Raw genomic sequence first — 26176 nt, 5'->3', positions numbered from 1 at the left:
GCTTTCCATGGAGATTTGCACACCCCAGCCCATTTTGTGCCTGCACAAGAGACCCAGCAGTATCTCAGAGGTCAGCCCGCATACTATCACCTCCCTCCACCATGCACACTCACGGGCACATTTGCTTCAGAGGCAGGAGCCCTTTGGTTCTCAAACTGTGTCTGGGAGTGCAAAGCTATGACTCCACAAAGCTACACACAGACTTGCCCCGTCCCATGGAACTGAAGACTGAAGGAGCTTGGACAATTCAGACAGGGCTAAAGCTGCCACTGTCCAGGCAGGAGGATAGAGGAATGAGGGTGCCCCCATCCTGACCTCGATCCCAGCCCCATCTGACACATGTTCTTCCTTACATTCTAGCCAGCCTTCCTTCACTCCAGCCCTCCCTCAGTCTCCCCACATCCAAGCGTTCCACCCGTTTTGACACTTGCCACTCCAGGGGACCCACCCCACCCCCTCGCACCTCTCCAGTGGTCTGCATTCTTCCTTGAGGGTGCTGAAGAGAGAAAGCAGTGGTGTTAGGAAAGACAATCAGAGTGGGGGAGGAGGCCTGGGGAGTCCAGCTCGGCACGGGAAAGGGCTGGGCTGTTCCATCAGGGAAGTGGGAGGGGGCCGCGGCGCCAGGAGGGAAGGGCCTGTCCTCAGACACTCTGAGAGCCACTTGCTTAGTGGCGAGCAGTGACTCTGCAACCAGCTGTTCGGGGCTCCCTCCCCGGGCCTATCCCACTCAGTTGCAGCGGCCTCGCGGGCGGTGAGTTGGGGGAAAGGGAGAACCTGGGACGCCTTCTGTTTCAACCCCAAATCCTGTCCGCCTGGCGATGAGGCTTTTGCTAGGGCACCTCCTCAGTCTAGGTTTGAGGGAGGAGGAGAGGATTGGGCAGTGCCCTCATTGCCAACTGGGAGGCCACAGGGAGTGCATGGAAGGAGATGAAATTGCCCAGAGGTTGAGGGCGGGGTGGAAGTGGCCTGGACCAGGTGAGAGAGCAAGTTGGAGCTGGCTGGGGCTGCAAGTGGTAACCCGGACCCTGGCCCTTTCTATCCCACCTCCCCAAACCTCTGACCCCCCCCCCCCACCCCATCCACCTTATCCCCACCCCCGGCAGTGCAGCGAGGGGCAGACCATGCCCCGCCTCTTCAGTCCCCGGCCACCGCCCAGCGAAGACCTCTTCTATGAGACCTACTACAGTTTGAGCCAGCAGTACCCACTGCTGCTACTGCTGCTGGTGATCGTGCTCTCCGCACTCCTGGCGTTGCTGGCTGTCGCCTGGGCCAGTGGCAGGGTGAGCAAGGCCTCTGGCGCCGGGTGCCTCTTCAAGGGCTGAGGCAGGAGGGTCACCGCCTAGGGGGCATTTTCAGTGCTGGGTCTTGTGAGGGTCTTCTTTTCGATGTGCTTTCTTTGCCGGGTCTCAGGAAAGAGGCGCCGAACCTTGCTGGGAACTGTAGTGACCCTGGACAAATCACTTCCCCTCTCTGGGGCACAGCGTCTGGGTCTACACAGGGCGATAACTGAGCCCTGGGTGCTTCTAATGTATCTCAGAATACTGACAGATCTTAGGAGCTTCTGTGATCTACTAGTTGTAGAATAAATCCAACATCGGATATTCCAATTTTCCAGAGGGAAGTTACACTGGGCCCTGTGGGAATCCATTTCCTGGTTTTCTTTCCCTCTTAGGGGCTGCGGGGCAGTTGTACCTACAGAAGTCCAGAAGGCATCCCCCATCCTGCTCTGTTTAGTCTCCAAATAAACCCATTTCCAGTTTCTTTTGGGGAGGAAAAATGGGTCTTCAACTTCGTTTCTGAAAACATCCCTCTCTAAGTTTTCTTTTCACTCTTCAGAGGCAAGGCGGGAAAATCACTGGGCGAGACCAGTCCTTGCTGGTCCACCTCAAAGTTCAGGAAGAGCTGGGACAAAGGGCGGGGACACGGGCGGCACTTTGAGGCGTGTAGCGAGAGCGCAGCCCGGGCGGCGAGGCAAAGTTCCGGACGCCCCCTGCTGCCAGAGCACCGCTTTGTCATCCGAGCCACGTTCCAGGGGCAGGGAATCACTCAAGCGAATTGGTCAGTTTTGGATGCACTCGTTCCTGAATGCCTTCTGTGAGCTAGGATTTTTCATTTGCTTCCTGACTCCAGGCTGGTGCTATGATTGCTAGTTGACAGATGAGAAAATTGAGGCTCACAAAGGTCACAGATTCACGAATGACCAATATGGGGTCAAAGTCAGATCTTCTGGGTAGATGGCCCTCGGCTCAGCATCGGCTACAGCATGCAAGTGATATATTAGGTTGAACTATTTAAGATTGATGGCTCTCTAGATTAAAACATTATCTGCAATTTCATACAGTTCAACCTAATATGAATGACAAGCAGAGGTGCCCTGCCTCCCTTTTGTTGTATGTACGTATGTATGTACGTATGTATGTATGTATGTATGTATGTATGTATATTTTTCCCCTGCCTCCTTTTTGTATTTAAGTTTGAGACACTTTTTGAGACTGGCCTGAGGTGCTGTCCATTCTTCCTCTTCTTGGACGAGCTCCCCAAACTCCACAGCCCAATCTTGCCTCCCACACCCTTCCTCACAGGAGCTGGCTTCGGACAGGGGCTTCCTGGCCACAGTGCTGTGCGCGCTGGGCGGGTTCTCATTGCTGCTGGGCCTGGCTTCCCGCGAGCAGCGACTGCAGCGCTGGACGCGTCCCCTCTCCGGCCTCGTGTGGGCAGCGTTACTCGCGCTAGGCCACGCCTTCCTGTTCACTGGAGGCGTAGTGAGCGCCTGGGACCAGGTGAGAGGGGCGGCAGGTGGAGCCGGGCGGAGGCGGGGCGGGAAGGACTCCCGGGCCTCGAACTTGCACTCAGGACACCGGCAGCGAGCCGCACAACAGTGTCAGCCTGCAGCTTCCCGCACCCCGCCCCCAGGTGTCCTTTTTCATCTTTGTCATCTTCACCACGTATGCCATGCTGCCCTTGGGCATGCGCGACGCCGCCGCCGCGGGCCTCACTTCATCACTCTCACACCTGCTGGTTCTCGGGCTGTATCTTGGGCCTCAGCCAGACTCACGACCGGCGCTGCTGCCTCAGGTGAGCACACACATGACACAGGCTCTACCTGGGGTTGGCTTCCCTGGGTGCTACTTGCTTGTCTGGGCATTCACCAACTGTTTGCTGAACTGTGACTCCATGGCAGGGCGCCACAGCTGGGTGCAGGGTGCAAATACAGGTAGATCCCCACCGTGCCCTCCTGGAGTTGGTACACCAGTGCAGCATCGTGCCTGCAGACACCAGAAAAGGGATCTGGACCCACAAGGAAGAAAGTTCGTCAGGGAACCCGGGTGCTGGGGACAGATATGGATGACAGAACCCTCACAAAAAAATGCAAAATTTGGAGCTTGGGTAGTTTTGTGCTGCGGGAGAGAGTGGAGGTGGAGTGATATTCCAAGCAGAGGAGACCTATGTGCAAGGGTTTCTAGACCTAAGAGGCGATGTTGGTGTAGGAGCCAAGTGTGGAGCAGGAGGAATGAGGGGGAGAAGTGCCTCCTAAGGATCCCACAGTATGGCACAGATTGCCTCAAAATACTTGGGTCTGTAACGGCAGTGTCCTCCTCAGCCCTTCTGAAGACCAAATCCAGCTACATACACAGGCACCCCCACCCAGGTCTAGAATGTTCTGAGACTGACCCTCGCCCACAGTTGGCAGCAAACGCGGTGCTGTTCCTGTGCGGGAACGTGGCCGGGGCGTATCACAAAGCGCTGATGGAGCGGGCGCTGCGGGCCACCTTCAGAGAGGCGCTTAGTTCCCTGCACTCTCGCCGGAGGCTGGACACCGAGAAGAAGCATCAGGTCCTCCTGCGGTGGGAGAGAGGGATTACTTAAATCACACAGCTGCGCCCCTTTGCACACTTAATGACTTTGGGCAGGTCATCTGACTTTCTATTTCCTCCTTAGTCAAATGTGGCTGCTGCCCACCTTGGAAAGTTGCTGGGGGCTCCAACAAACTGAAGCTTGTAAAAGCACTTTAGAACGTTTTGACACTAAACGAAGGACTCTAATTCCGTCATTGGTGTTGGGAGTTCAGTCCTTAAAGGCAGTGGTCTCCAACCTTTTGGGCACAAGGGACTGTTTTGTGGAAGACAATTTTTCCACAGACTGGCCAGGGTGGGAGGGTGGGAGGGGGGCAGGTGATGGTTTCAGAATGATTCAAGTGCATTACATTTATTGTACACTTTATTTCTATTATTATTACATTGTAATATATAATGAAATAATTATACAACTCACTATAATGCAGAATCAGATGCCACCAGATGCAACTGTACAATTGAAATATATCAACTCACTTGCCACTATAGATACAGCTTAATTGTCTTTTACCACTCACTGATAGCATTTTGATATTAGTCTACAAGCAATTGATTTATTATGGTCACTGTGCAGTCAAACCTCCCTGCTAATATTAATCTGCATTTACAGCCACTGCCCAGCTCTAGCATCACTGCCTCAGCTCCACCTCAGATCATCAGACATTGGCTTCTCATAAGGAGTACACAACCTAGATCCCTCCCATGGGCAGTTCACAATAGGGTTTGCGCTCCTATGAGAATCTATTGTCTGATGATCTGAGGTGGAGCTGAGGCACTGATGCTAGCACCAGGGAGCGGCTGCAAATACAGATGATGCTTCACTTGCTCACCCGCCACTCACCTCCTGCTCTGCGGTCGGGTTTCTAACAGGTCACGGACCAGTCCAGTTGCCCCAGGGGTTGGGGGACTGCTGCCTAAAGGTGATCAGTGCAGGAGGGAGTGTTGGAGCCCGGCTCTATGTGGTGGGCAGGACCTGAAGGAGTGCCCTGAGGGACACCTAATGGGGTTGGGGAAGGGTGTGGGCCCCTAGGGGTTTGGGAGGCTGAGGCTCCTGGCTTGCAGGAGGATTGGTGCTCACAGCGACCTCCCCCAGGAACACCTTCTCTTGTCCATCCTTCCTGCCTACTTGGCCCGAGAGATGAAGGCGGAGATCATGGCAAGGCTGCAGGCTGGACAGGGGTCACGGCCAGAGAGCACCAACAACTTCCACAGCCTTTATGTAAAGAGGCACCAGGGAGTCAGGTATAAATAGAGAAGGGTGGCTGGAAGGGAGGGAGCATGGGCCAGAGGAAACCCTGACCCCACTGATGCAGTCTGCTCTGCCCAGCGTGCTGTATGCTGACATCGTGGGCTTCACGCGGCTGGCCAGTGAATGCTCCCCAAAGGAGCTGGTGCTCATGCTCAACGAGCTCTTTGGCAAGTTCGACCAGATTGCCAAGGTCAGAGGGGGCCTCCCTCCCAGCTTCAAACACCCTACCCTGGAAAACCTCTTCCAAGGGCAATTCCTGCCTTATGAGACTCCAGTCCCACTTCAGAGCCCACGTGGGCTCACAAATACACCACTGGAATTAGTGGTGTATTTGTGGTGTGTGGTGAATATCTCCATATCCCCAGATATGGTTTGAGGTGTGTGGTGAATATCTCCATATCCCCCAGATATGGAGATATTCACCACACACCTCAAACCTGGAGAGATTTCTCAACATCTCCACAAAGGCCTCAACCGCAGCACCCCAAATATGCTCAGAGCCCCAAATCTGGACAAATATGTCTCTGGACACTGCAACCAAATCTAGATAGATTTTCAGATATTCTAATCTTAGGAGGCCTTTCTAAGGGAAATCTCTGGCCCAGCCACCTGCTCAGATCCCAGGGATGCCCCCAAGCAACTTAATCTTGGGTCTCTCACCCAAAAAACCTCAATCCTGAGGCTACTTTCATATGCTCAAATCTGGGATCACCCTACACATGCCAAAGTTGGGGAGAGTCACAGATATCCCAACCTTTGGGAAACCTTTCTGAGAAAGACATCTGCATGGGAGACCTCGGCAAGCCCCACATCAAGTTTAGGGACTCCCTAGATCTGACCTAGCCACTCCTGACCTGAGAAGTTCTTCAAGAACACCACATTTGCTCCTACTTTTCCCAACTGCCTCCTGCCTCCTCTGGCCTCTAACCAAGTACCCCCTCCCCCTTGCACACACACACACCCAGGAGCATGAATGCATGCGGATCAAGATCCTGGGAGACTGTTACTACTGTGTCTCTGGGCTGCCGCTCTCACTACCAGACCACGCCATCAACTGTGTGCGCATGGGGCTGGACATGTGCCGGGCCATCAGGTCAGCTCAGGTGGGCGGGAAGGAGGAGTACCAAGGGATGGATTGGGGAGAGGAGCAGGCAGGGTAGTGGAAGTCATCCTGGAGAGAGGGAGGGGTGAGGCCCAGGGAAGGACTGAAGACAGCATTCAGATTGTTGCCCATATACACTCCTCAGGAAATTGCGGGCAGCCACCGGTGTTGACATCAATATGCGCGTGGGCGTGCACTCGGGCAGCGTGCTCTGCGGAGTCATCGGGCTGCAGAAATGGCAGTATGATGTCTGGTCCCATGATGTCACACTGGCCAACCACATGGAGGCAGGTGGCGTGCCAGGGTGAGACCTAGGGCTCCGGGACGCTGCAGCAAGAGGGCAACCAGGCCTTCCCCAGGCTGCCACCCTTTTCATAGTTCCTTAAAACGAGCACAGTTGCATGTGGGGCTCTGGGAGACCCTAGGGTGCAGGCCAGAGATCAGTGACCATTGGGGATGGAGACATTTGGCGGCAGTGGGAGGCATTGGGTACTTAATTTCAAGCCTCGACATGGGGTAGGGGAGAGGTCAAAAGGGCTAAACCCAGCAGGAGGGAGAGGAAGGAAATACGTAAGACCCAGACCCAGACGACTGTTGCAGGATGAGGCCTCCAGGGTAAGGGTGAAATAGAGCTAGGAAGACATCTCTTGTAGCACAGGGCCTTGCTTGAAGTCGGACCTCCAAGAATGATTCTCGAAAGAAATGAGAGGTCAGAGGCCCTGCCTCCTGACTCCCACGGCTCCCTCCTTCCAGACGAGTGCATATCACAGGGGCTACCCTGGCCCTGCTAGGAGGAGCTTACGCTGTGGAGGATGTAGCCATGGAACACCGGGACCCATACCTTCGAGAGCTAGGGGAGCCTACCTACCTGGTCATCGATCCCCGGGTAAAAGCCCAGCCTGGACTCCACCCTAACCATCCACAGCCACAGGACTGGTCTCTTCTCCTATGCCAGAGATTGGGTTTCTGGGTCCTAGTGTGAGTGGTGGCGGGGGAGGGGACACCAGCCTCTTAGGGATGTGGGAAGAATGGGGAAGTGTTTTGATCTTGACTTTCAGCCCTCATATGCCCCAGGCCGAGGAGGAGGATGAGAAGGGCACTGCGGGAGGGTTGCTGTCCTCTCTCGAAGGTCCCAAGATGCGTCCATCACTGCTGATGACCCGCTATCTGGAATCCTGGGGTGCAGCCAAGCCTTTTGCCCATCTGAGCCACGTAGAGAGCCCTGTGTCCACCTCCACCCCTCTGCCGGTACGTGCACATCCATCATGAGCCCCAACGCTTACATAAACCCGCTCCCACTTTCCACTCCAAGCCTCCCTGCCCCCACTACCAGTGAGTCATCTGATGACATCTCAAGGTCCTGAACTGTCTAGTCACCCTAGTCACTGGCTCAGGAACTTCTTTGCCCTTATTTCCAGAGAAAGGGCAAAGATGAATGCCCTCTGAGCTTACCGCAGAGAAGACTGTGAGATCCCATAGACATCATGTTGTTCCCCAACCTCCACTCAGGAAGCCCCTTCCCCTGGCACCCCACTTCCTTCTGACTCTGAAGCCAGTGTTCACACCCATTTCCATCAGGAAATGTCTCTTTTTAACTCAATTCCTACAACTGCATGCTTTCTTCTTCAATCTCCACTTGGACTGGGAAGGTGGGGCAATTGGTTATTGTCCCTACTCTCCAGCATTCGTACGCAGATAAATGAAGTGATAGTGAAATTTGCACTTGGCCTTGAGGAAGGAAGTCACCTTGAGCAGGCAGGGGTGAGGGAGGGAGGGGAGGAGGAAAGGATGGAGGGAGGGAAGGGAGTGGGCCTGCCCCTCGTCTAGGGGAAGCTAGGGCAGGGCCGATTATTGGCCGATCCTATGCATAGCACCTTCAGGTGGAGGAGCCTGGATCTCTCCAACCGCCTCTGATTCTTGGGGTTGGTGCTTGATGACAAGTAACCAGAACCCTCACTAAGGGACCCAGGTTATGTCCCTAAAGGCTTACTCTGAAATTAGGTTCTTCAGCCTGCTCTCCTCCATCTTACCTGATCTTCCCAAAACCTGATTGACATTCTCAGCCGCTTTTCTGCAGATCTTCTCAGAACCTTCTCTACTGGGTAGACCTGGCTGGATTTATGGGATGACTCCACAGTACCTTTTCCATGTTCCAACTTCTCCTCTCCCATCCAGCAGGAAAGCAGGCCAGAGATCAGTGACCATTGGGGATGGAGACATTTGGCGGCAGTGGGAGGCATTGGGTACTTAATTTCAAGCCTCAACATGGAGTAGGGGAGAAGTCAAAAGGGCTAAGCCGGCAGGAGGGAGAGGAAGGAAATACGTAAGACCCAGACCCAGACGACTGTTGCAGGATGAGGCCTCCAGGGTAAGAGTGAAATAGAGGGGGGAGCCCAGGGACCTGAGACAACGTTGGGTGCAGCCCCATGATGGGAATATACCCCAGAACCCATGCCAGACTTCCCCAATCCCACACTAAGGTACAGGCTTCCCCAATCCCACACTAAGGTGTCAGAGTGGAGGAGCAGGAGCCCTTTGTCTCGGGGTATCTACTGAGGCAGTACCTCACCAGCTCAGAATTTTGCTTCTCAGCCCCTGAAGTTCCAGGTTTTCAATCACGTTAGAAATGCTGAGAGTCGCAATTGGCTTACTCTTAAACAATGAGAAACTTTGGGGTCGTGGGGCCTTGTTTGTGCTAGTAGATCCCATTCATCCAGTCATTCCTTCTGCAGTTTTTGAGCACCTATTTTGTGGCAGGCACTAAGCTAGTTCTTGAGAAGACAGAAATGAATAAGATGTTTTCCTTGCCTTCAAATAACTTACAGGCATTGGCCACGTGGGCAAGTAGGGAGTCTGAAAAAACTTAGACCCAGACATAGATGAATAGATGGGCTCATACCTAGAACATATCTTTCAACCTCTCTCTATTTCTCTCAGTCTCTGTCTCTCCTTCTCCTTTCACATACACGAGGTTTCGGTTTCGGGGGACGATGAGGACCCCTGTGACCCTGCCTCCTTCACGTGAGCCTAGGGGTACAGGGAAGAAGGTCACCACGCATCTTGCCCTGGGCCATGGCCTCGAAGCTTCGCCCTCTTCCTTGCTGTTTGTCCTAACCTGCTTCACTCGCTGCTCGTTTTCTTACCTCTGCACACACTCACCGTTAGTCTTTTGGGTGCAGAAGAGAATGACTCTAATCAAGTCCGTTTCTCTTCCCCTTTCTTCTCCATTTTTTTTTTTGTTTTCCTCCCCCACCACCATCCAGTTCAGCCTAACCATAACTAAAGTTTTGAGGAGAGTCAGACTGTTCTGCGTTGTCACTCCAATGCACGCCAACGAGGATTTTTTGGCATCTTAGGGCTATAGGAAAATCCCTGCCTTTGGAATTTGTGCAGTCCTTAAGGAAAATGAGACATAAGAAACCAACAGCCATGGAAGCCTATAAAAGATACACGGTTGCCTCATAAGTGATGGAAACTATAAGGAAGTCAAGGTATAAGGCCGCTGGGAGTCTAAAGAGTCAGGAGGAACCTTTAAGGAGCTAACGTGGTTTGAACCTTCCCTCAAGAACAGGTGGGACTTTGTGGAGAGAGAGAAGTCATTAGAGGCAGGGAAAACAGCTGGATCAAATGCTCAAGGTCAAAGACATATGTGGATACAGAATGCTTCACTGCAGACAGGTTCCAAGGATGCCCACCATCTTCCCATCCTCCCCTTCTTGTGTTCTCCCGACAGGAGAAAGCCCTGGCTTCCTTCGGCCCCCAGTGGAGCCTGGACCGGTGAGGAGGCCCAAGCAACTTTGACAGTGGGGCTGTCTGGATGACCTACCTCCATTTTCAGGGAGGTGGGGGCTGCTCTTGCTTTGACCAGGTGCTTTTGAGGGTCTCAGTGGTGACAGGCCGGGCTCTCACTGTGCAGGAGCCGTACCCCTCGGAGACTAGATGATGAACTGGACACCGGGGATGCCAAGTTCTTCCAGGTCATCGAACAGCTCAACTCTCAGAAGTATGGAGAACAGAAGAAGGCTGGGAGGGCTAGAGGCCATGGGCTCATGTGGTAGGGGACACGTAGTGTTCCCCTGATGACCTGGGGGTGGGGGTGGGGGTGGGAGGAGGGCCTTCCCTGCTCCAGCCTGGGGAAAGACTCCTCTGACCATTCTTTCCTGCCCTGATCTTTCCTCCTCTGGGCTTACTGCCTCCCCCTTGCCTTCCTACCAGACAGTGGAAGCAGTCAAAGGACTTCAACCCACTGACATTGTACTTCCGAGAGAAGGAGATGGAAAAAGAGGTGGGCTTAGGGGCTGTGGCAGGCATCAGAGGATTTCCTTACCTTAGTTCCTGAGCCCTGGGGAGGGGACAGTCCTGGTGGCCCCACCTCCCCTCCCCAGGTCTGCTCAGTTTGTGGTCCTGTGGGTGATAGAGGGGATTGTATCTCTCTAAAAGCAAAGTCACCCTATAGATTGAATTACCGGGTGGTGATGGGAGAGAAAACTGAGCTCTTTGGAAAACTGGGCAGGGGTTACCTGGGACTAAACTGGAGGGTGAGACAGTGAGACGGGGGGACCCACTCATTGCCCGGGATTGACACAAGGTGATAAGCAGCACTGGTGCCCCTGTCTCCACCCCGAACCCTCCCTTCCAGTATCGACTCTCCGCACTCCCTGCCTTCAGATACTATGCAGCCTGCACCTTCCTGGTTTTTCTCTCCAACTTCATCATCCAGATGCTGGTGACAAACAGGTGAGAGAGTCCCAGGCAAGGGAAGCCCTAATTCTTAAAAACAGACCATCTAGTTCCTCCGGATCCCCAACACCCACTTTTTCTTTTACCAACTTCCCCTTGGTTTCGACACTGACCCATGGAGGAAATGGAAATACGTGTTCTGGGGAACCGTGATAATCACGGGCCCCATTTTACTCCTGCATATCCTGTGAATTTTCTACATCTTGTGGACCCAAGCATTTTCAAATGCCTGTCTCTCGATTCTGACAACATTCCCATGGAAGTTTTGTCCCCGTTGAGAAGCTTAAATCTCATAGCAAATGAGCGTAGAAAAGTAGGTCCTCACTCCTAGTCCATTGCTAAGAGGGGCAAGGACATTTTCAAAACTCAGCCAGGTGAAAGAGATTTGGCCCAAAGTCCTGGGGACCAGTCTGATGCAGCCTCGGCCACTCTTGTGAGCCTCCTGCCCCTTTCTAATATTCTCCCTACCTTATTAGTTCCTGTCCCAGCCCAAAACTATCCCAGGCCCCTGAGCTCTTCCATGGTATATGATGTCTTCCCAGACCCCATCGGCAGCCAGTTCAGACTCCCAGGACCACTTCTCCCCATGTCTTCCCACCAGAAGGCGCAGCACCCTCCCACACACAGGGAGCCTGCTCTGGCTCTTGACGTTCTCACTGTTGTCTCCCTTTAGGCCCCCAGCTCTGGCCATCACCTATAGCATCACCTTCCTCCTCTTCCTCCTCCTCCTCTTCGCCTGCTTCTCAGAGCACCTGACGGTGAGGTGGGCTATGGGGTGGAAGTGGCAAGCTGAAGCTCTGACCGTGACCTGGCCCCCGCCCCGTGGCTAAGACCTCCATTCTCCTTCCACAGAGGTGTGTTTTGAAAGGCCCCAAGATGCTGCACTGGCTTCCCGCACTGTCTGGCCTGGTGGCCACACGTCCCGGACTGCGGGTTGCCCTGGGCACTGCCACCATCCTCCTTGTCTTTTCCATGGCCATTACCAGCCTGGTGAGGGCAGAGGGGGCCCTATGCACCCCCATCAGGGCATGTTTGACCTATCAAAGTCTGAAAAGGGCCTCCTGGATTTGGAAGGGCAGTTAGACTAAGGCCAGGGAATTTGGAAGGGCAGTTAGACAAGTAATGAAAAAAATGATAGTCACCCACAACCTACCACCTGGGTATAATCATTGTTAACACTTTGGTGGACAGTCTTCCTGTCTTCTTTCTATGTAGGCAGATCTTTATTACTTAGCTTCCTCACTGTGATTTTGTAATGGAGTTTGGCTGATTATTTCAAACTTAGAATCATTCCTAGAATTCTATGCCTGAAAGACACTTTATAAATCATCTCCCAGCCAAGAAGAGAAGCTCAGGCCCAAAAAGGGGGAGTGGCTGGCAAGAGATCACAAAGTGGATCCATGGCAGACTAGTGCTCATGACACCCACTGCTCTAGGCCCTGCTCTCCCCACCAGTGAGCTCCCTTGCCAACCAGAAATAGCAGAATCTGCTCCTTCGGAGGAGTCTGGCCCTTACTTATCCCTGGGTCAGCTGAAATCCAGCACACCATTGTGCCCAAGGAGCTACCTGCCCACCTCAGCTCCTCATCTTCTTCTGCAGTTCTTCTTACCGGCAGCATCGAACTGCCCTTTCCGGGTGCCCAATGTGTCCTCTGAGGCTTTCAACCTCTCCTGGGAGCTCCCTGGGTCCTTGCCTCTCATCAGCATCCCAGTGAGTGTCCGCTCAGCCCTGAATCTCCTTCTTCAGAACCTTCCTCAGCTCTTCCCCCACCTCCTTAGTTGAAAAACACTCCGTCCCGTGCACTGGGACAGACATAAGCCACACTTGGGTGTGTGTGTGTGTGGGTGTGGGTGTGTCTGTGTGTGTGTCTGTGTGTGGACACCCCCTGCTCCCCAGAAAGGACCTGGGTGGGGCAGGACAGGAATGCTCAGGCATTCCCCACCCCTGCCTGTGGGACATGCCCCACCTCGTAACCAGCCCTCCCCGGCCCCACAGTACTCCATGCACTGCTGTGTGCTGGGTTTCCTCTCCTGCTCCCTCTTTCTGCACATGAGCTTTGAACTGAAGCTGCTGCTGCTCCTGCTGTGGCTGGTGGCCTCCTGCTCCCTCTTCCTGCACTCCCATGCCTGGCTGTCGGATTGCCTCATTGCCCGCCTCTATCTCGGCCCCTTGGACTCCAGGTGCGCGTAACCATTGGACAGAGGTGTCTGGGCCCTCTGGGACGGGGTGAGATGGGACAGGGCAGAGCTGTCCTCACCTCGCTGACCTGAACCTCCCACAGGGTAAAGCAGGAGGAAGGCTGAGGGCTCCATGGGCACTGGGGGAAGGGGGAAGCCATCGTGAAGGGGGCAGGGCAAGGGACAACCCTGATCCGTGGCCTCTTCAGGCCAGGGGTGCTGAAGGAGCCCAAACTCATGGGAGCTATCTCCTTCTTCATCTTCTTCTTCACACTCCTTGTCTTGGCTCGGCAGGTAAGTCACCCAGCTCAGCCTTCCAGGGCCTTGGTATGAAGGGTAAGGTGGGAGGGTCCCCATATTTGTAACTTAGTCTCTCTCACCCTTTCCTTAATCTGTCTCCAGGGCTGAGCCCAAGTGGCATACCCTTTGAAAGCTTCTAAGTGAAATTTCCTATTCTCTTTCTCCTTCACTCCCCAAGGAGAGTGTCCTCAAGTTCTCTCCTCCCTCCTCCCTCCCACCCCCAATCTAGGAAAGTCCATGCTTAAGAAAAAACAATCTGCTGCCAATTCTGCCCACCCTAGTTTGAATCTAGTTTCAAGGCAGTCACCCCAGGGGTAGTTGCACCTTAAACCTTATCTCTAAACTACAGGGTAGTGTGGTTTTAGGGGGGTGAACACTCAGGTGCTGGGGATTTCCTTGCACTATGTCTCCCCATGGCCCCCTGGCGACCATTCCCAGAATGAGTATTATTGCCGCCTGGACTTCCTGTGGAAGAAGAAGCTGAGGCAGGAGCGGGAAGAGACAGAGATGATGGAGAACCTGACTCGGCTGCTCTTGGAGAACGTGCTTCCTGCGCACGTGGCCCCCCAGTTCATTGGCCAGAACCGGCGCAACGAGGTAACTCCCCACCCCTGACTCCCGAGCTCCAGATACCATAGGGACTAATTTCAGATGGAAGTCTTGGCCCTTGGCCCAACCTCTCTGGACTCCCCCTTAGTGGGTCGGGTGGTTGCTCAAACCTCTCCACGTCCTTGTCAGGTGCCTCTTGTTTTCACAAGATCTTAGGCTCTGTCTTTGATGAGCACAGAATTTCAGTGTTTCAAGTTCTTAGAGAGAGTGTCCACTCCAACTCATGACCACGCCATGCCTTTCAGAAGCTTCATCAAGTGTTGATGGGAGTTGTGTGGAGGACACAGTCCACCCATCTCTCTGGACCCGCACTATCCAGTATGATAGCCATTAGCAATGTGTGGCCATATAAATTTAAATTAATTAAATAGAAAATTCAAGTCCTCAATTGCACTGGTCACATTTTATGTGCTCAACAGCTGTATGTGCTTAGCAGTCACCATATTGGACAGCATATATATAGAACATTTCCACCACCACAGAAACTTCTGTTGGATGATGCTGTTCTAGATCCTCAAATATCTTGCTACAGTCAGACCATCAGAAGGTCACCCACATATTTGCACCATCTTATTTGTACCGCCACCATCTCATACTCTCTGCTATGGAAATGTTCTTGACCTGTATTGAAGGGCATAGAAAGAAACAGCCCAAGGGCTATTTCACACCCTTAAGCCCCCACCAACTGTTCTCTGCTCTGAAGATTAGGAGTAGATCTACTACTGGTTTCTTCTCTTATAGATATTGATAATCTTGTAACCGATCATGTTTCTGACTTCACATTGGCTACTAAAAGCTCAGAGCCAGAATTGAGGACTAACAAGGACTTCATGATATCCATTTTGTGAAGCAATCTCAGATCTAATTCCATCTTTACCATCTTACCCTTATTTTTCCTTTGCCCCATTTTTCCTATTATTGCTTTATTTTATCTTGCAAATTGTAGCTATCTTTGTAAGCCAATTCAACTGATTTAAAACCTTTTAGCAATAGCTAGGATATAAATATATTTCCCATCGATGTATCCCAGTTCTAGAAGTGACTCCCCTCACATTGATGTGAGGTGATCTTGACCCCAAACCTGTCTCTCCTGGAATCACAGTGAGACCCTGTCTTTGACTCCTGAGTCACATCCCTTGGGTAACCTGGTCCTCCCCATCCCGCCTCCTCCCCAATCCTTCTTACACACTGGGGGAGGCTTGTGGACACAGGGACAGGAGGGGAAAGAAGGTGGTCTACAGCCTTACCCCAGCTTTTCGCCCTCCCAGGACCTCTACCACCAGTCCTACGAGTGTGTCTGTGTCCTCTTCGCCTCAGTCCCAGACTTTAAGGAGTTTTACTCCGAATCTAACATCAACCATGAGGGGCTAGAGTGTCTGCGGCTGCTCAATGAGATCATTGCTGATTTTGATGAGGTAACACCTCCAACGGTCACCCAGCCCTACGTCCAGGATTCTAGAATTCCCCACCAGCCCCTCCTTCCACTTTGCTCTCCTGGCCATGAAGCCCACCCTGCTTTCTCAGTCTTCCCCCTCCTCCAATTCTCCAGCTCTATCCTCTCCAACAACTTTGTCTACAACCAACTCTCCCTCCTGCCACCATCCCTGACCCCACAGCCTGGTCCTTTAGCCTCCAAAAACCTGGGGCTGGTCTTCAGGGAGAGAGGAGGAGGAGAGCAAAATAAACTGGGGACACAGCCTCCTCTCTCTATACAGTTGCTCTCTAAGCCCAAGTTCAGTGGGGTGGAAAAGATCAAAACGATCTGCAGCACCTACATGGCAGCTACAGGCTTAAATGCCACCTCTGGACAGGATGCACAGCAGGTACAGCATTCCTTCCTTACCTATCAACCCTCACCTGGGCTCTCATTGGTGGGCCCATAAATGGGCCTTATTCCTGTGCCCTCATTGACCTATCCTGGTGGCCGACCCATTGCCAGGATGCTGAGCGAAGCTGCAGCCACCTTGGCACCATGGTGGAGTTTGCGGTGGCCCTTGGGTCTAAGCTGGATGTCATCAACAAGCACTCATTCAACAACTTCCGCCTGCGTGTGGGTAAGGGCTTTCCCTTGCTGGGGTAGTCTGGGACCTCCTCCTCATCTTCCCCAAGTCCTTTGTTATCTGCTCTTCCAGGTATGGAGCTTGAAGCTGCTGGGCCTCAAGCTACGAGGCACACCCACCCCCTTCCCTAGGCCACCCTCCTCCAGCTCCACACTCCTTTACTCTAAGGGCCCCCAGGCTCTTCTCCCTAGTTCCGTGAACCTTCTCTTCCCCGCTATCTCCTCAAATCTCCCCTCTTTTTACCACATCTCTTGTCAGGGTTGAACCATGGACCTGTGGTGGCTGGAGTGATAGGGGCCCAGAAGCCACAATATGACATCTGGGGCAACACAGTGAATGTGGCCAGCCGCATGGAGAGTACAGGAGTCCTGGGCAAGATCCAAGTGAGGGAGCCACACTGAAGGCAGGGGGGCAAGGGATAAGGATAGGGCCACCCCTACTACCTCACCCCCCTTCAATTGCAGGTAACTGAGGAGACAGCCCGTGCCCTGCAGTCCTTAGGTTACACCTGCTACAGCCGGGGTGTCATCAAGGTCAAAGGCAAAGGGCAGCTGTGCACCTACTTCCTGAACACAGATTTGACACGAGTTGGACCTCCTTCAGCCACCCTGGGCTGAGACCCCACTCCTTCCTCTCCACCTCTAAGATCCTCAATAAAGAGACTCTGGTATGTCTGGAGCCAATTGATATTAGAGCTACCGAGATAGCTGGGATCACCTACTCCTTGCCTCTCAGCAGGACTGCTTCTTCCCAGGCCAAATTGTGTGTGTGTGTGTGTGTGTGTGTGTGTGTGTGTGTGTAGGTGGCTACATGGCTGCTGGCCAAGCGATGAATTTGTATTTGTGGAAGGGGGTGATTCTTTTTCACAAGCTTAGGAAGATAACTGTGTCAGCCTCCTACCCACCTGCCAACGTGATTCCGGTATTTTGTAAACCTTGGAAGCATGAAGAATTTTAGCCACATGACTCAAAACAAGGATTTGTCCTTTCCTGCTCCCCACCCTCAAATATTGGAAGGAATCTCCAGGAAAATGTCATTTGGCATTTACTCATTTATCAAAGACAAAATAAGTATCTATTATGTGCTTACTATGCAGCTTGGGTGAGAGGCGTTGAAAATATTTATTAGGTCTCTCTCCGTTTCAGCTGCTGTTCTCAAATGACCCACGATGATTTCCGGGGAGGACCTGTAGGCAGTTTGGGGGTTCTTCTGTTCTCAGATCCTTCAGATGCCCCTTGCTTCCTTCTTCATCCTTCTGCTCAGTTGTTGATATGGTGCTTGAAACAACCATGGTTCATTCCTACCTGCTCATATTTTTGGGTCTATGAGGGATGCCTTGACTCCCTAGGTTTGTTGCAGATGTTACACGTGGATTTTTGTGGGGTTTTTTTCTCTATTTGTTCTGTTCTTATAGGAGTGATTCAAAAAGTACACCACAGCTACTGCTGCTACCATCTTCCTAAAGTGCTGGCAGAACAGAAAGAGGCTCTCTAACACAACAGCCATCCCTAGGAAAAAGTTGTTCATCCATCTCACTTTGGGAAATCTTCATTTCCTAAGAGTGACTACAGTCACAGAGGACCCTTAGCCCCACCTTGTGCCAGAGTGTGTTTTGGGGCTGGCGAAATGCTTATGTGAAGAATTCTAGGATAAGATTTGCTGACTTGGTTCTCAAGTGAGGCCTCCTTGGGAGATGGAGGGAGGGAAAGCAATCCCCTAGAACCCCTCCTACTGAGAAGATAAAGGTTTCTGGCAGGAAGTTGGAGTCTTGCTAACAATAATAACTCTGAGTTTTCTCAGAAAGTCCGCTGAGTCAGGGAGACAGGATGAGCGATAAGTGATGAACCCCCATGTGTGGTCTTTCTTGCTCAGCTCCTTCAGGAGTCTGTTGTTCTGAGTATGACCTGCAGGCCACCTGCCTCAGAACTGGGCAGTGGGGCAGGTCTGATTTCTATGTCTGTCTTTGTGTCCTTTTCTAAACCGAAAATCATGGAAAACTAAAGGATGTGCCTCTCAGCTATCTGGAGGGACCCCCATAAAGGCACCCAGGAGCATCCCAACCCACACAACACACACATTCTACACACAAGATGGACTTGATTTCAGACTTCTTTTTTAATTGCAAAGTTGCCCAGCCTCTGATTCTGCCCGTACTTGCCCCTCCCCTCCCTCTTCTTCCGCTCCACCCCCATGAGCCTTCTCCTGGAGGTGCAGTGCAGAATTGGGTCAGGCCAGGAGGAAAGCCAGCTTCTTTCCACCAGTACTCCCAGGCCTGGTTCAGTTAGCTTCATCGAGAGGGTTGGTGGAGACAGTGAGACTCTCAGCAGGGCCAGGGTCGGGAGAGGCAGGGGAGCTCCTCACAGTCTGGTTCAGGGTACCCCCACGGCGGGTGCTGGATGCCTCAGAGCCGGTGGCCTCTAACAGCTTGGCAACGAAGCCCACACCAACAGAGCGCAGCAGGCTGCCGCCAGCACAGGCATACAGCACAGGGTTCACACTGCTGCTCAGGAAGGCCAGCGCAATGAGCACGTAGCGGGCCAGGGTAAGCCGCAGCCCCACGGGCCCCGACCTCGGGGCCCTGCCAGCCAGGGCGCGGCTGGCTTCAGCCAGGTTTACCAGGTGGTAGGGCAGCCAGAAGGCGGTGAAGGTCAAGATGATGAGCACCACCAGGCGGCTGGTACGGCGGCTGCGGCGGAAGCGCCTGGCCTGCAGCCTGCGCCCGATGTCGGAATAGCTGGCCACCACGACCAGAAAGGGCAGCAGGAAGCCCGTGAAAGCCTCGAAGAGCAGATGGAAGGCTCTGTGTCTTTCACTGGAGTATGTCAGGAAGCAAACTAGGCTCTCGTTTTTCGGTACCACAGAGCGATACACAATGACGGGCGTGGCCAGCAGAGCTGACAACACCCAGATGCCTGCTAGCACCCTCCGGGCCATCGTCTTGGTGCGCAGCTTCTGGGACACAAAGGGGCGGGCCACCGCCAGTGAGCGGTCCAGACTCATGGCCATGATAAGCAGGACGCTGGCATACATGCTGACTCCGCAAATGTAGTGGAACAGGCGGCAGCCAGCCACTCCAAAAATCCAAGTGCCTCGGGCCAGGGAGTGGAGGAAAAAGGGAGCGGTGAGCAATACAGCCAAGTCGGCCAGGGCCAAGTTCAGCACCATCAGGGCAGTGACAGAGCGCTTTTGCATCTTTACCAGGATGCTCCACACCACAAAGCTGTTGCCAGGGAGCCCCACAGCCAGAGCCACTGACAGTAGGATGATAGCCAGCAGAGAGATGAACATAAAACTTTGTGAGGAAGGTCCTGCAGGAGATGTAGTGTTCGTGGCCATTGCAAGGACCTGGAAGGTGAGGTGAACACTCGCATGAGAGTAGGGGACCAAGGGTTTCCTGAATCTCTAGACACACCTAGCCTGAGTACTCTAGTCTTTCCACAAGATCAGCAGCATTAGAAGCACCGTCGCAATAAGCACCTGTCTTAGGGGACCTGACTGAGTAGAAAGACTTATTTCCTAACTGGGCCATGGGGCCCCTTCCTTCCCACAGACTCAATTGCAAAATCCACAGCACCGGCAGCATTAGCATTTCTAGACCCTTTCAGCCTTCTTCCCTTAGGAGATCCTCAAACCCAGAACCAGACTGGGGAGATTTCCTTGCCAATGCTGTACCTGTCAAAAGGCTAGCTCCTCTGTCTCCTGTCAGGTACTTAGCACCCTCTGTCCCATTGACATCCTCCAATCCCCTACCCACTCTTCCAAGAGATGCCCAGAGTCCACCAGTAATAACAGGGATGGGGAGCAGTTCCTGGAGAGGAGAGGAGAACAAATCCTCCCAAGTCCTTTTACCACTAGTCAGGCTCTCTTCGGAAATTCCTTTTCACCTTCTCTCATGGCTGCACCTCACCCCTCTATGACCTCCCCTTTCCCCAGGGTCCTTACTTACAGGCTTTGCTGAATACTGGTGGAAGCTGGTGCCAATCTGAGGGTCAGGGAAGTGGTGTAGCCTATTCCAAGATCTGTCCCAGTGTCAGGGGTCTGGCCCCAGTCCTGGGTGCTGTCAGCTAAGTCTGCCAGAGAGGAAGTACTACAGAGCAGGGGAGGGGGAAGACACATCTTCCTGAGGGTGGGGCTGAAACTCCTACCCCCTTCCTTCACTAGGAGGGGAGAATAGCCTTTGTGTCCCAGAAGAGGCCAAGAAGGGACAGCGAGAGACGAAAGAGGGGTGCAGGAGTGAGCAGGCTGGGGTGTGGCCTCAGATGCAGGTCTAGACTGGAGAATTGAACAGACTAATAAATTGTGTCATACTGGAGAAGGAGGGATGGAAGCTAGAGAGGGGAAATGGACTTAGACTGAGAGGACAGAGTGTTGGTTATCTTTATATTTTGTGTGAACAAGCAGATTTTGAGATTAATAGAAGTTTAGGTTAGAGCTATGGTTAAGTTCTGAGTTTGGGTTATAATTTTGTGACTTAAAGGTCAGCACCTTGTCCTTGGCCTGGGTTCAAGCCATTAGCTGAGTTGGGGTGAAAGGGCCCTCTTCTAATACCCCCATCCCTACTCTCATTGAAAAAGACTGGTTCTATTCTAGATCAATCAACTCCCTTCTCTTGGTAGAAGCCAAAGTCCAAAAGGTCTCCTTAGGATCACACAGAATGCCAATTTCTTCCTCCTCTCCCAACCACTTGCCTTGTGCTTACCCATGTGGCTACCCTGAAACATGAGTTTGGATTTAATATCTGGGCACTGAGCAAGGAGGACAACTCAGCACCCCTTCTTTTCTACCTTCCCGCAGCTGACTCTTCAGTTCCACCTTTTAGACACACAGAGGAAGTAGAGGCTCAGCGTAGGAAAAAGGCGTGAGGGAGTACGGGTGGTGATGCCACACGCCTGCCCTGCTAAGAGGGGATACCAGGACTGTGGAAAGGGAAACAGCCCCCAAAAGGGTCGCTCTTCCCCTTCCTCCTCTTCACAACCTCTCCTGCAGAAGCTAAGAACTGAAAAGTCTTTCTTTCATTCTGACTATTATCCTTCCTGCTTCTCTTCCAACTCTGTCACTCTCAGGAAAGATGCAGAGTGTAACAGTGGTCTTGGAAGTCCCTTACCCTTTGCGGCCCCCACTTTCTCTGCTTTGAGAAAAGCCAGAGCAAAATTGACCCAGTAGCTGTCAGGCAGAGGATATGATGAAAATGAATAGGCTGAAACCACAGCAAGAACCAAAGGCAGAGTTGAGGAAGGGCTTTCTGACCACAGATGGTGTGTGAGACGAGGAATATGTAACAGGAAGTTAGGGACCAGAGCATGACGACAGGAAGAAGCCTCTGCAGTCGAAGTTTCAGTACAGAAGCTTCTGGCTCAGAGCTCTTGGGTCAATCAGAGGCCCCTTCTGACACAAACTGGCTCATCTTTGCCTCCTCTCCCCAGCTGCTCCCTACCTCCATCTGTGTCAATGGCCTTTCTTCTTCCACCCCAGATTAGACACTCTAAGTATACCTGCACCCCAAGTCCAGAGCTCCACAACCAACCCCAGTTTTGGTGGCCCTGGTATGACCCTGAGAACTGAATTTCTTTTGCTTTCTCTTGGCCTCTGCCTGGGTGGTGTGAATAGTCACTAAAGCAGAACCTGGGGTACTTTAATGGTCAGAGTGACCAGAACTCAGGTAACCAACCATTTGAGTTGCCGGGGACTGAGAGGACTGGGACAAGAGACTTCCAATGTGAAAACTGAGAAAGTCCTGGGAAAACTGAGATGAGTTGGTCACCTTAGTGACCACATGTGAGTGCACATGGGCATCCCCTAAAAAGAATCTCATCCTACATCCACAGACTCAAAAGTGTCGGGATCCAGAATAGTTTTGAGAGATAGAAATAGAGAGATGAGAGCTGGGAAGGATTGTGGAGGGCAGGTGAGGAACAGCTAGCAGTCTTGTGAAGAGTCAAGATGACAGAGGAAAAAAAGGAGAAAGGAGAGGTGGCACCGCCCTGAAAAATTCTTCCTGTCCTCCACACATCCATACCATTCCTCATGCTCCCTCATCTCCAACCCCCAAACATCCCCTGGGTGAGCAAGTGCCTGTTTCTGGGCTCCTTTTTGTGTCCGGTGACCTTTAGGAGGAGAGTTGTATTCAGAGAGGAAGATAAGTCTCAGACTCCCAGGGCCCTTAACCCCCTGTGCCAACCACAAGACAGTCAGGAAAACTTTCCTTTGAAATCCCGCAGACTGACTTTTGCCTTCTAGAGCCAGTTTCTTATCCCATCCCACCTCCCACTTGGCTCTTACAGACTCCAGAGAATGGATCCCATCCCCACCCCATATCCAAATGTCCATAACTTTTCTTCCTTTTCCTCTTTTTATTTCCAAAGTGGTTCTTCTATAAGCTGAAGAGGACAGGTCAAGATGCCACTGAAGGCTGGCATTGCACAGCTTTGGCCTGACCCTGCAAGGAAAACAGGTGGCTTCGGTATGACTCAGGTGTGCTAAACCACCAGAGGGAGCACACTTAAGCCGTTATGTAATGGCTGCCCAGTATCTTTCACGAAAGCTATTTGAAGCAAGCAGCTGTGGCACACGGGCACATGCCAACCTGCAAGGGCCGCCACCCCTCAAAATCCCCCGGTTTGGAGGAATTTGGGGCTGCCCCAGGTGTGTAATAATTCTGCTTAGACAGATCCAAACTGTCATCAGAAAAGGATTCCCAAATGCTCTGGAGTGGTTCCCTGGGTTCCGGAGGGAGATGCAAGGGTATAGAGAAAAGCAGGCCTGGTCGTAGGGTTTGGTGTCAAGGGTCCCATTCCTGACTGTCCTTCACTGCCCCACCCCCTGGATCTCCATCGCCTCCGCTCTGCCCCACTACTTTGAGCCGAGGGTTAGTTCGGAGCTCCATGGTCCCCTCCCTAGAGCGGCCGCCCCCTCGGGCCTCCCCGGAGCCCTCAAAGAGTCGTGTGAGGAAGCGGGGACCTGCGCGGGGCAGCAGATCCCCAGCAGTGAAGAGGTAGAGCACCGGGTTGACGCTGGAGCTGAAGAAGGCCAAAGCTGTAGTTCCAGCTCGTGCTGCCTGACCCGCGCCACCCAGCTTCGCCAGGGCCCCTTCGGGTGGAGCCAGCGCTGCCACCACCTGCACAATGTTGACTGCGTGGTAGGGGGCCCAGAGCAAGCCAAAGGCGAGCACGATGGCGCTCACCAGCCGGCCCACCCGCGTGCTGTTCCTCCTGGAGCCCCAGCGGGCACCCCGCAGCCAAGTCAACATCACGCTGTAGCAGCCGAGCACGAGCCCAAAGGGCAGCACGAAGGCGGTCAGAGTTTCCAGGCTCAGGTGAACGGCGGCGTGGGCCCACGACGGGTGGCACAGCTGGCACACGTGGTCCTCCCAGAGGTGGCGGTAGACGGCGGCCGGGATGGCAAGTAACAGAGCGGCCAGCCAGATGGCAAGCAGCAGGCGGTGGGCCAGGGCCGTGCTACGCAGCCGAGGCACCAGGAAAGGGCGGGTGACCGCGAGGCAGCGCTGCAGGCTGAGCAGGCTGGTGAGCAGGACGCTGGCGTACATGCTGAGCGCGCACACGTAGTAGACAGCCTTGCAGCCCGCTTGGCCCAGCGGCCAAGCCTGCTTCACCAGGAAGGCTACAAAAAGCGGCGTGAGCAGCAGCACCGTGCCGTCCGCCAGCGCCAGGTGCAGCACCAGAGTGGCCGCCAGTGGTCGCCCCCGTGCAGGCCTCCAGCCCGCCAAACTCCACACTACGAAGGCATTTCCAGGCAGCCCCAGAAGCGCTGCCAACAGCAGGAAGACCACTCCTGTGGCCCGCGAGGTTGTCCAGGTCAGCAACGTCTGGTTCCCTGGGGGACGATAGCAGTCCAACATCCTTCTGTGCCTACAAGGAGCTGGAAAAGGCCATAGAGCACATTCAGGGGGTGGAGCGAAAGCCCACGGTTACCCCTGATGCCAGGTGAGAAGGGACTGTGCCTTCCCCCGCTTCCCTGCAGCCAGCCTCTCCTCTGCCTGGGAGCCTTCTCTTCCTCAAGGACCTCAGCCCCAACTCAAACACTATTTCTTGGAACCCAAATCCCCTGCTCTCAGTCAGCTGACCTCCCCAGTCCCAACTCCCAGGCTGTCGCCATCTCCACCTCCACCCCTCTAGCCTGGCCTTCCTTCTAAGTGGTGGGGAATAAAGGTGCTTGGGTAGATTTACTTACCAGACGGGTGAGTGGGGACGGCGCCTCAAGGGGTCTGGGGAAGCTGAAAGGCAAAGCAACAGTGGGCAAGGCACCTACTCCGGTCCTGTGCCTGTCGGGTTTGTAGAGGGTGAGGTGGGAATGGGGAGGGACAAGATGAGGCCTTTCCTGGGACACCTCCCTCACTCCACTCCTTCCCATCACTAACACGTCTGGGCATGAGAGAGCATGCTTCCTGAGGAAACAGGATAAGCTGAAGGGGTGCAGAAAAAGTTCCCTGGTCATACAGGTAAGGGAATAGGGACACTGCTGAATCCTGACCCTGGTCCTGTTTCTGCGCTTATCCCTTCCCCGGCTCTGGTCCAACCCCCTCAACCCTATTGTCCTTCTGCTCTCTAGTCTTTCTGGCCTACACTCAGCGGAGAAGGCCCAAACTACTCAATCTCAGCTGCTCTATCTTTTCCTGTTTCTAGACTCCTGGCTCTGCTGAGCCTCCTTTTCTTTCAGCTTGGCACCTCCACTTCTCACCTTTTCCTTGGGCCCTGCCCCAATCATTCCACCCTCAGGGCTCTCACTGGACTGTCAATGACAGCTTTCAGTGTAAAGCATGGTGCTAAGTTTTGCAGGGAGTGAGGGTTACATGGAGGTGTAAGAGGTGTTAAATCTGGTTGAGGAGTCGACACAGCCATGAAGAGACCACATACTGGGCTGCACCAGGATACAAAACAAGAAAAAAAGGAAAGGGTACAGTGCTGGAGACATACTGAAAAGAAGACTTCGCTGTTTGGAGAAGTCAGGTAAAGCTTGGAAATGAAGAAATTTGAGAGGGACCTGGTAGACTGATAAAGTTGCGGGAAAGAGAAAGAAAGGCCTTTGCCAGTCAACAGCCAGAACTCAGGGTTTTGGGAGCCAGGGCACCAGTATTGTCTTTGGTTCCCTCCAAAGCAGAGTCAAGGGCATGAGTACAGGTAATCCTGTATTTAAAAGATCAGCTTAGAAAGCAGATGCAAGAGCAGGGGAAGAGAGAGAAGAGGAGAGCCGATAGGAATGTGTTATTGAGCTCCTTCACTAAGCATCAGGAACCTCTGAGAAATGCACAGAGTTCCTTCCATAAAGATGAGGCATTAGCACTCCTATACAGACTTGCAGTCTATACTCTTCAGGGGGCTGACTGGACTGCCACAGCTTCCAACAAAGCAAAGAGATTTGCACTAATCTAAGTGGCTTGTGGTCAGTGAGAGTCTGAGCTTCTACACAACTGTCCCTCACCATTGCTGCTGAAATTAGAGATGGGACACGGGGCACCAAAAGCTAAAGTCCAGATACTATCAAAGGGCCCCACCCACCCCCACTTTGCATCATGCCCATTAAGTGGTCAAAAGAGAAAGGTGAGAGAGACTGTGACTAATCCAGTGTGGCTGATGCAGGCAGTTCTGTTGAATGAAACTAGAGAAATGTTGAGCCAGCCACTCACCTAGACCACAAAGGAAAGAGCAGGAAAGCAGGAATGCCAGAGTCCTAGATAGGATCCTGGTGATCCATGGATCAGGACCCATCCTCTCCTCACACCCCACCCAGAGACACACTGCCTCCTCTTTCATTTCTCTAGGCCTGGCCCATTTTCTCATACTCGGTCTGACCTCCTTTTTTCTAAAGCTGCAGTGTATGGCTTTTTCAGTAGGTGGCAGCACGTACAGCACAAATCACACAAAATGCAGCTTCTATACTTAGAAATTTCCTCCACAGAAAGAACAACACCAGAGATCACATCCCATCCTCTTCCATAGTTATCATTTACCCTCATATCATACGCTGCCATCAGAGACACATCCATACAAAGCTCCCTTGGCTTTTGCTGAACAACTCTGGGCCTCAATCCTTCCTCCAGGACCCCATCTAGGCCCCTCCCCTTCCCCCT

The 26176-nt window shown here is 53.1% G+C and overlaps 2 protein-coding genes across 10 annotated transcripts; one reads left to right on the top strand and one right to left on the bottom strand.

Annotated features, from left to right (window-relative positions):
- The first annotated feature begins 542 nt into the window (after positions 1-542).
- On the top strand, positions 543-16785 carry ADCY4 (adenylate cyclase 4). Of its 5 annotated transcripts, none has more exons than XM_039870385.1 (26): positions 543-751; positions 1109-1280; positions 2583-2780; positions 2914-3075; positions 3685-3834; positions 4948-5096; positions 5182-5293; positions 6069-6196; positions 6351-6509; positions 6959-7091; positions 7280-7453; positions 9939-9982; positions 10122-10208; positions 10421-10490; positions 10845-10942; positions 11619-11703; positions 11798-11935; positions 12546-12656; positions 12942-13126; positions 13333-13417; positions 13862-14020; positions 15301-15447; positions 15748-15855; positions 15972-16086; positions 16351-16475; positions 16557-16785. In XM_039870385.1, the coding sequence occupies exons 2-26, from the start codon at positions 1122-1124 to the stop codon at positions 16707-16709; spliced, it is 3234 nt and encodes a 1077-aa protein (XP_039726319.1). In that variant the 5' UTR covers positions 543-751; positions 1109-1121; the 3' UTR covers positions 16710-16785. The 5 variants fall into 5 exon arrangements, with proteins under 5 accessions (XP_039726319.1, XP_039726318.1, XP_039726321.1 ...); XM_039870384.1 differs by having other exon boundaries at positions 1104-1280; XM_039870387.1 differs by lacking the exon at positions 1109-1280.
- Positions 16786-17744: 959 nt separating this feature from the next.
- LOC120608525 (leukotriene B4 receptor 1) lies at positions 17745-26167 on the bottom strand. Of its 5 annotated transcripts, none has more exons than XM_039870390.1 (4): positions 25990-26167; positions 24280-24370; positions 23273-23967; positions 17745-19437 (listed from the first exon to the last, which is right to left on the bottom strand). In XM_039870390.1, the coding sequence occupies exons 3-4, from the start codon at positions 23945-23947 to the stop codon at positions 18370-18372; spliced, it is 1743 nt and encodes a 580-aa protein (XP_039726324.1). In that variant the 5' UTR covers positions 23948-23967; positions 24280-24370; positions 25990-26167; the 3' UTR covers positions 17745-18369. The 5 variants fall into 5 exon arrangements, with proteins under 5 accessions (XP_039726324.1, XP_039726325.1, XP_039726323.1 ...); XM_039870391.1 differs by having other exon boundaries at positions 24280-24322; XM_039870389.1 differs by lacking the exon at positions 24280-24370.
- Between the last annotated feature and the right edge of the window lie 9 nt (positions 26168-26176).

Source organism: Pteropus medius, unplaced genomic scaffold (genome assembly GCF_902729225.1).
Source record: "Pteropus medius unplaced genomic scaffold, Ma_sr-lr_union100, whole genome shotgun sequence".
NCBI lineage: Eukaryota > Metazoa > Chordata > Mammalia > Chiroptera > Pteropodidae > Pteropus > Pteropus medius.
The sequence above is the reverse complement of the archived record's forward strand: the minus strand, read 5'-3'. Positions and strand labels throughout refer to the sequence as shown.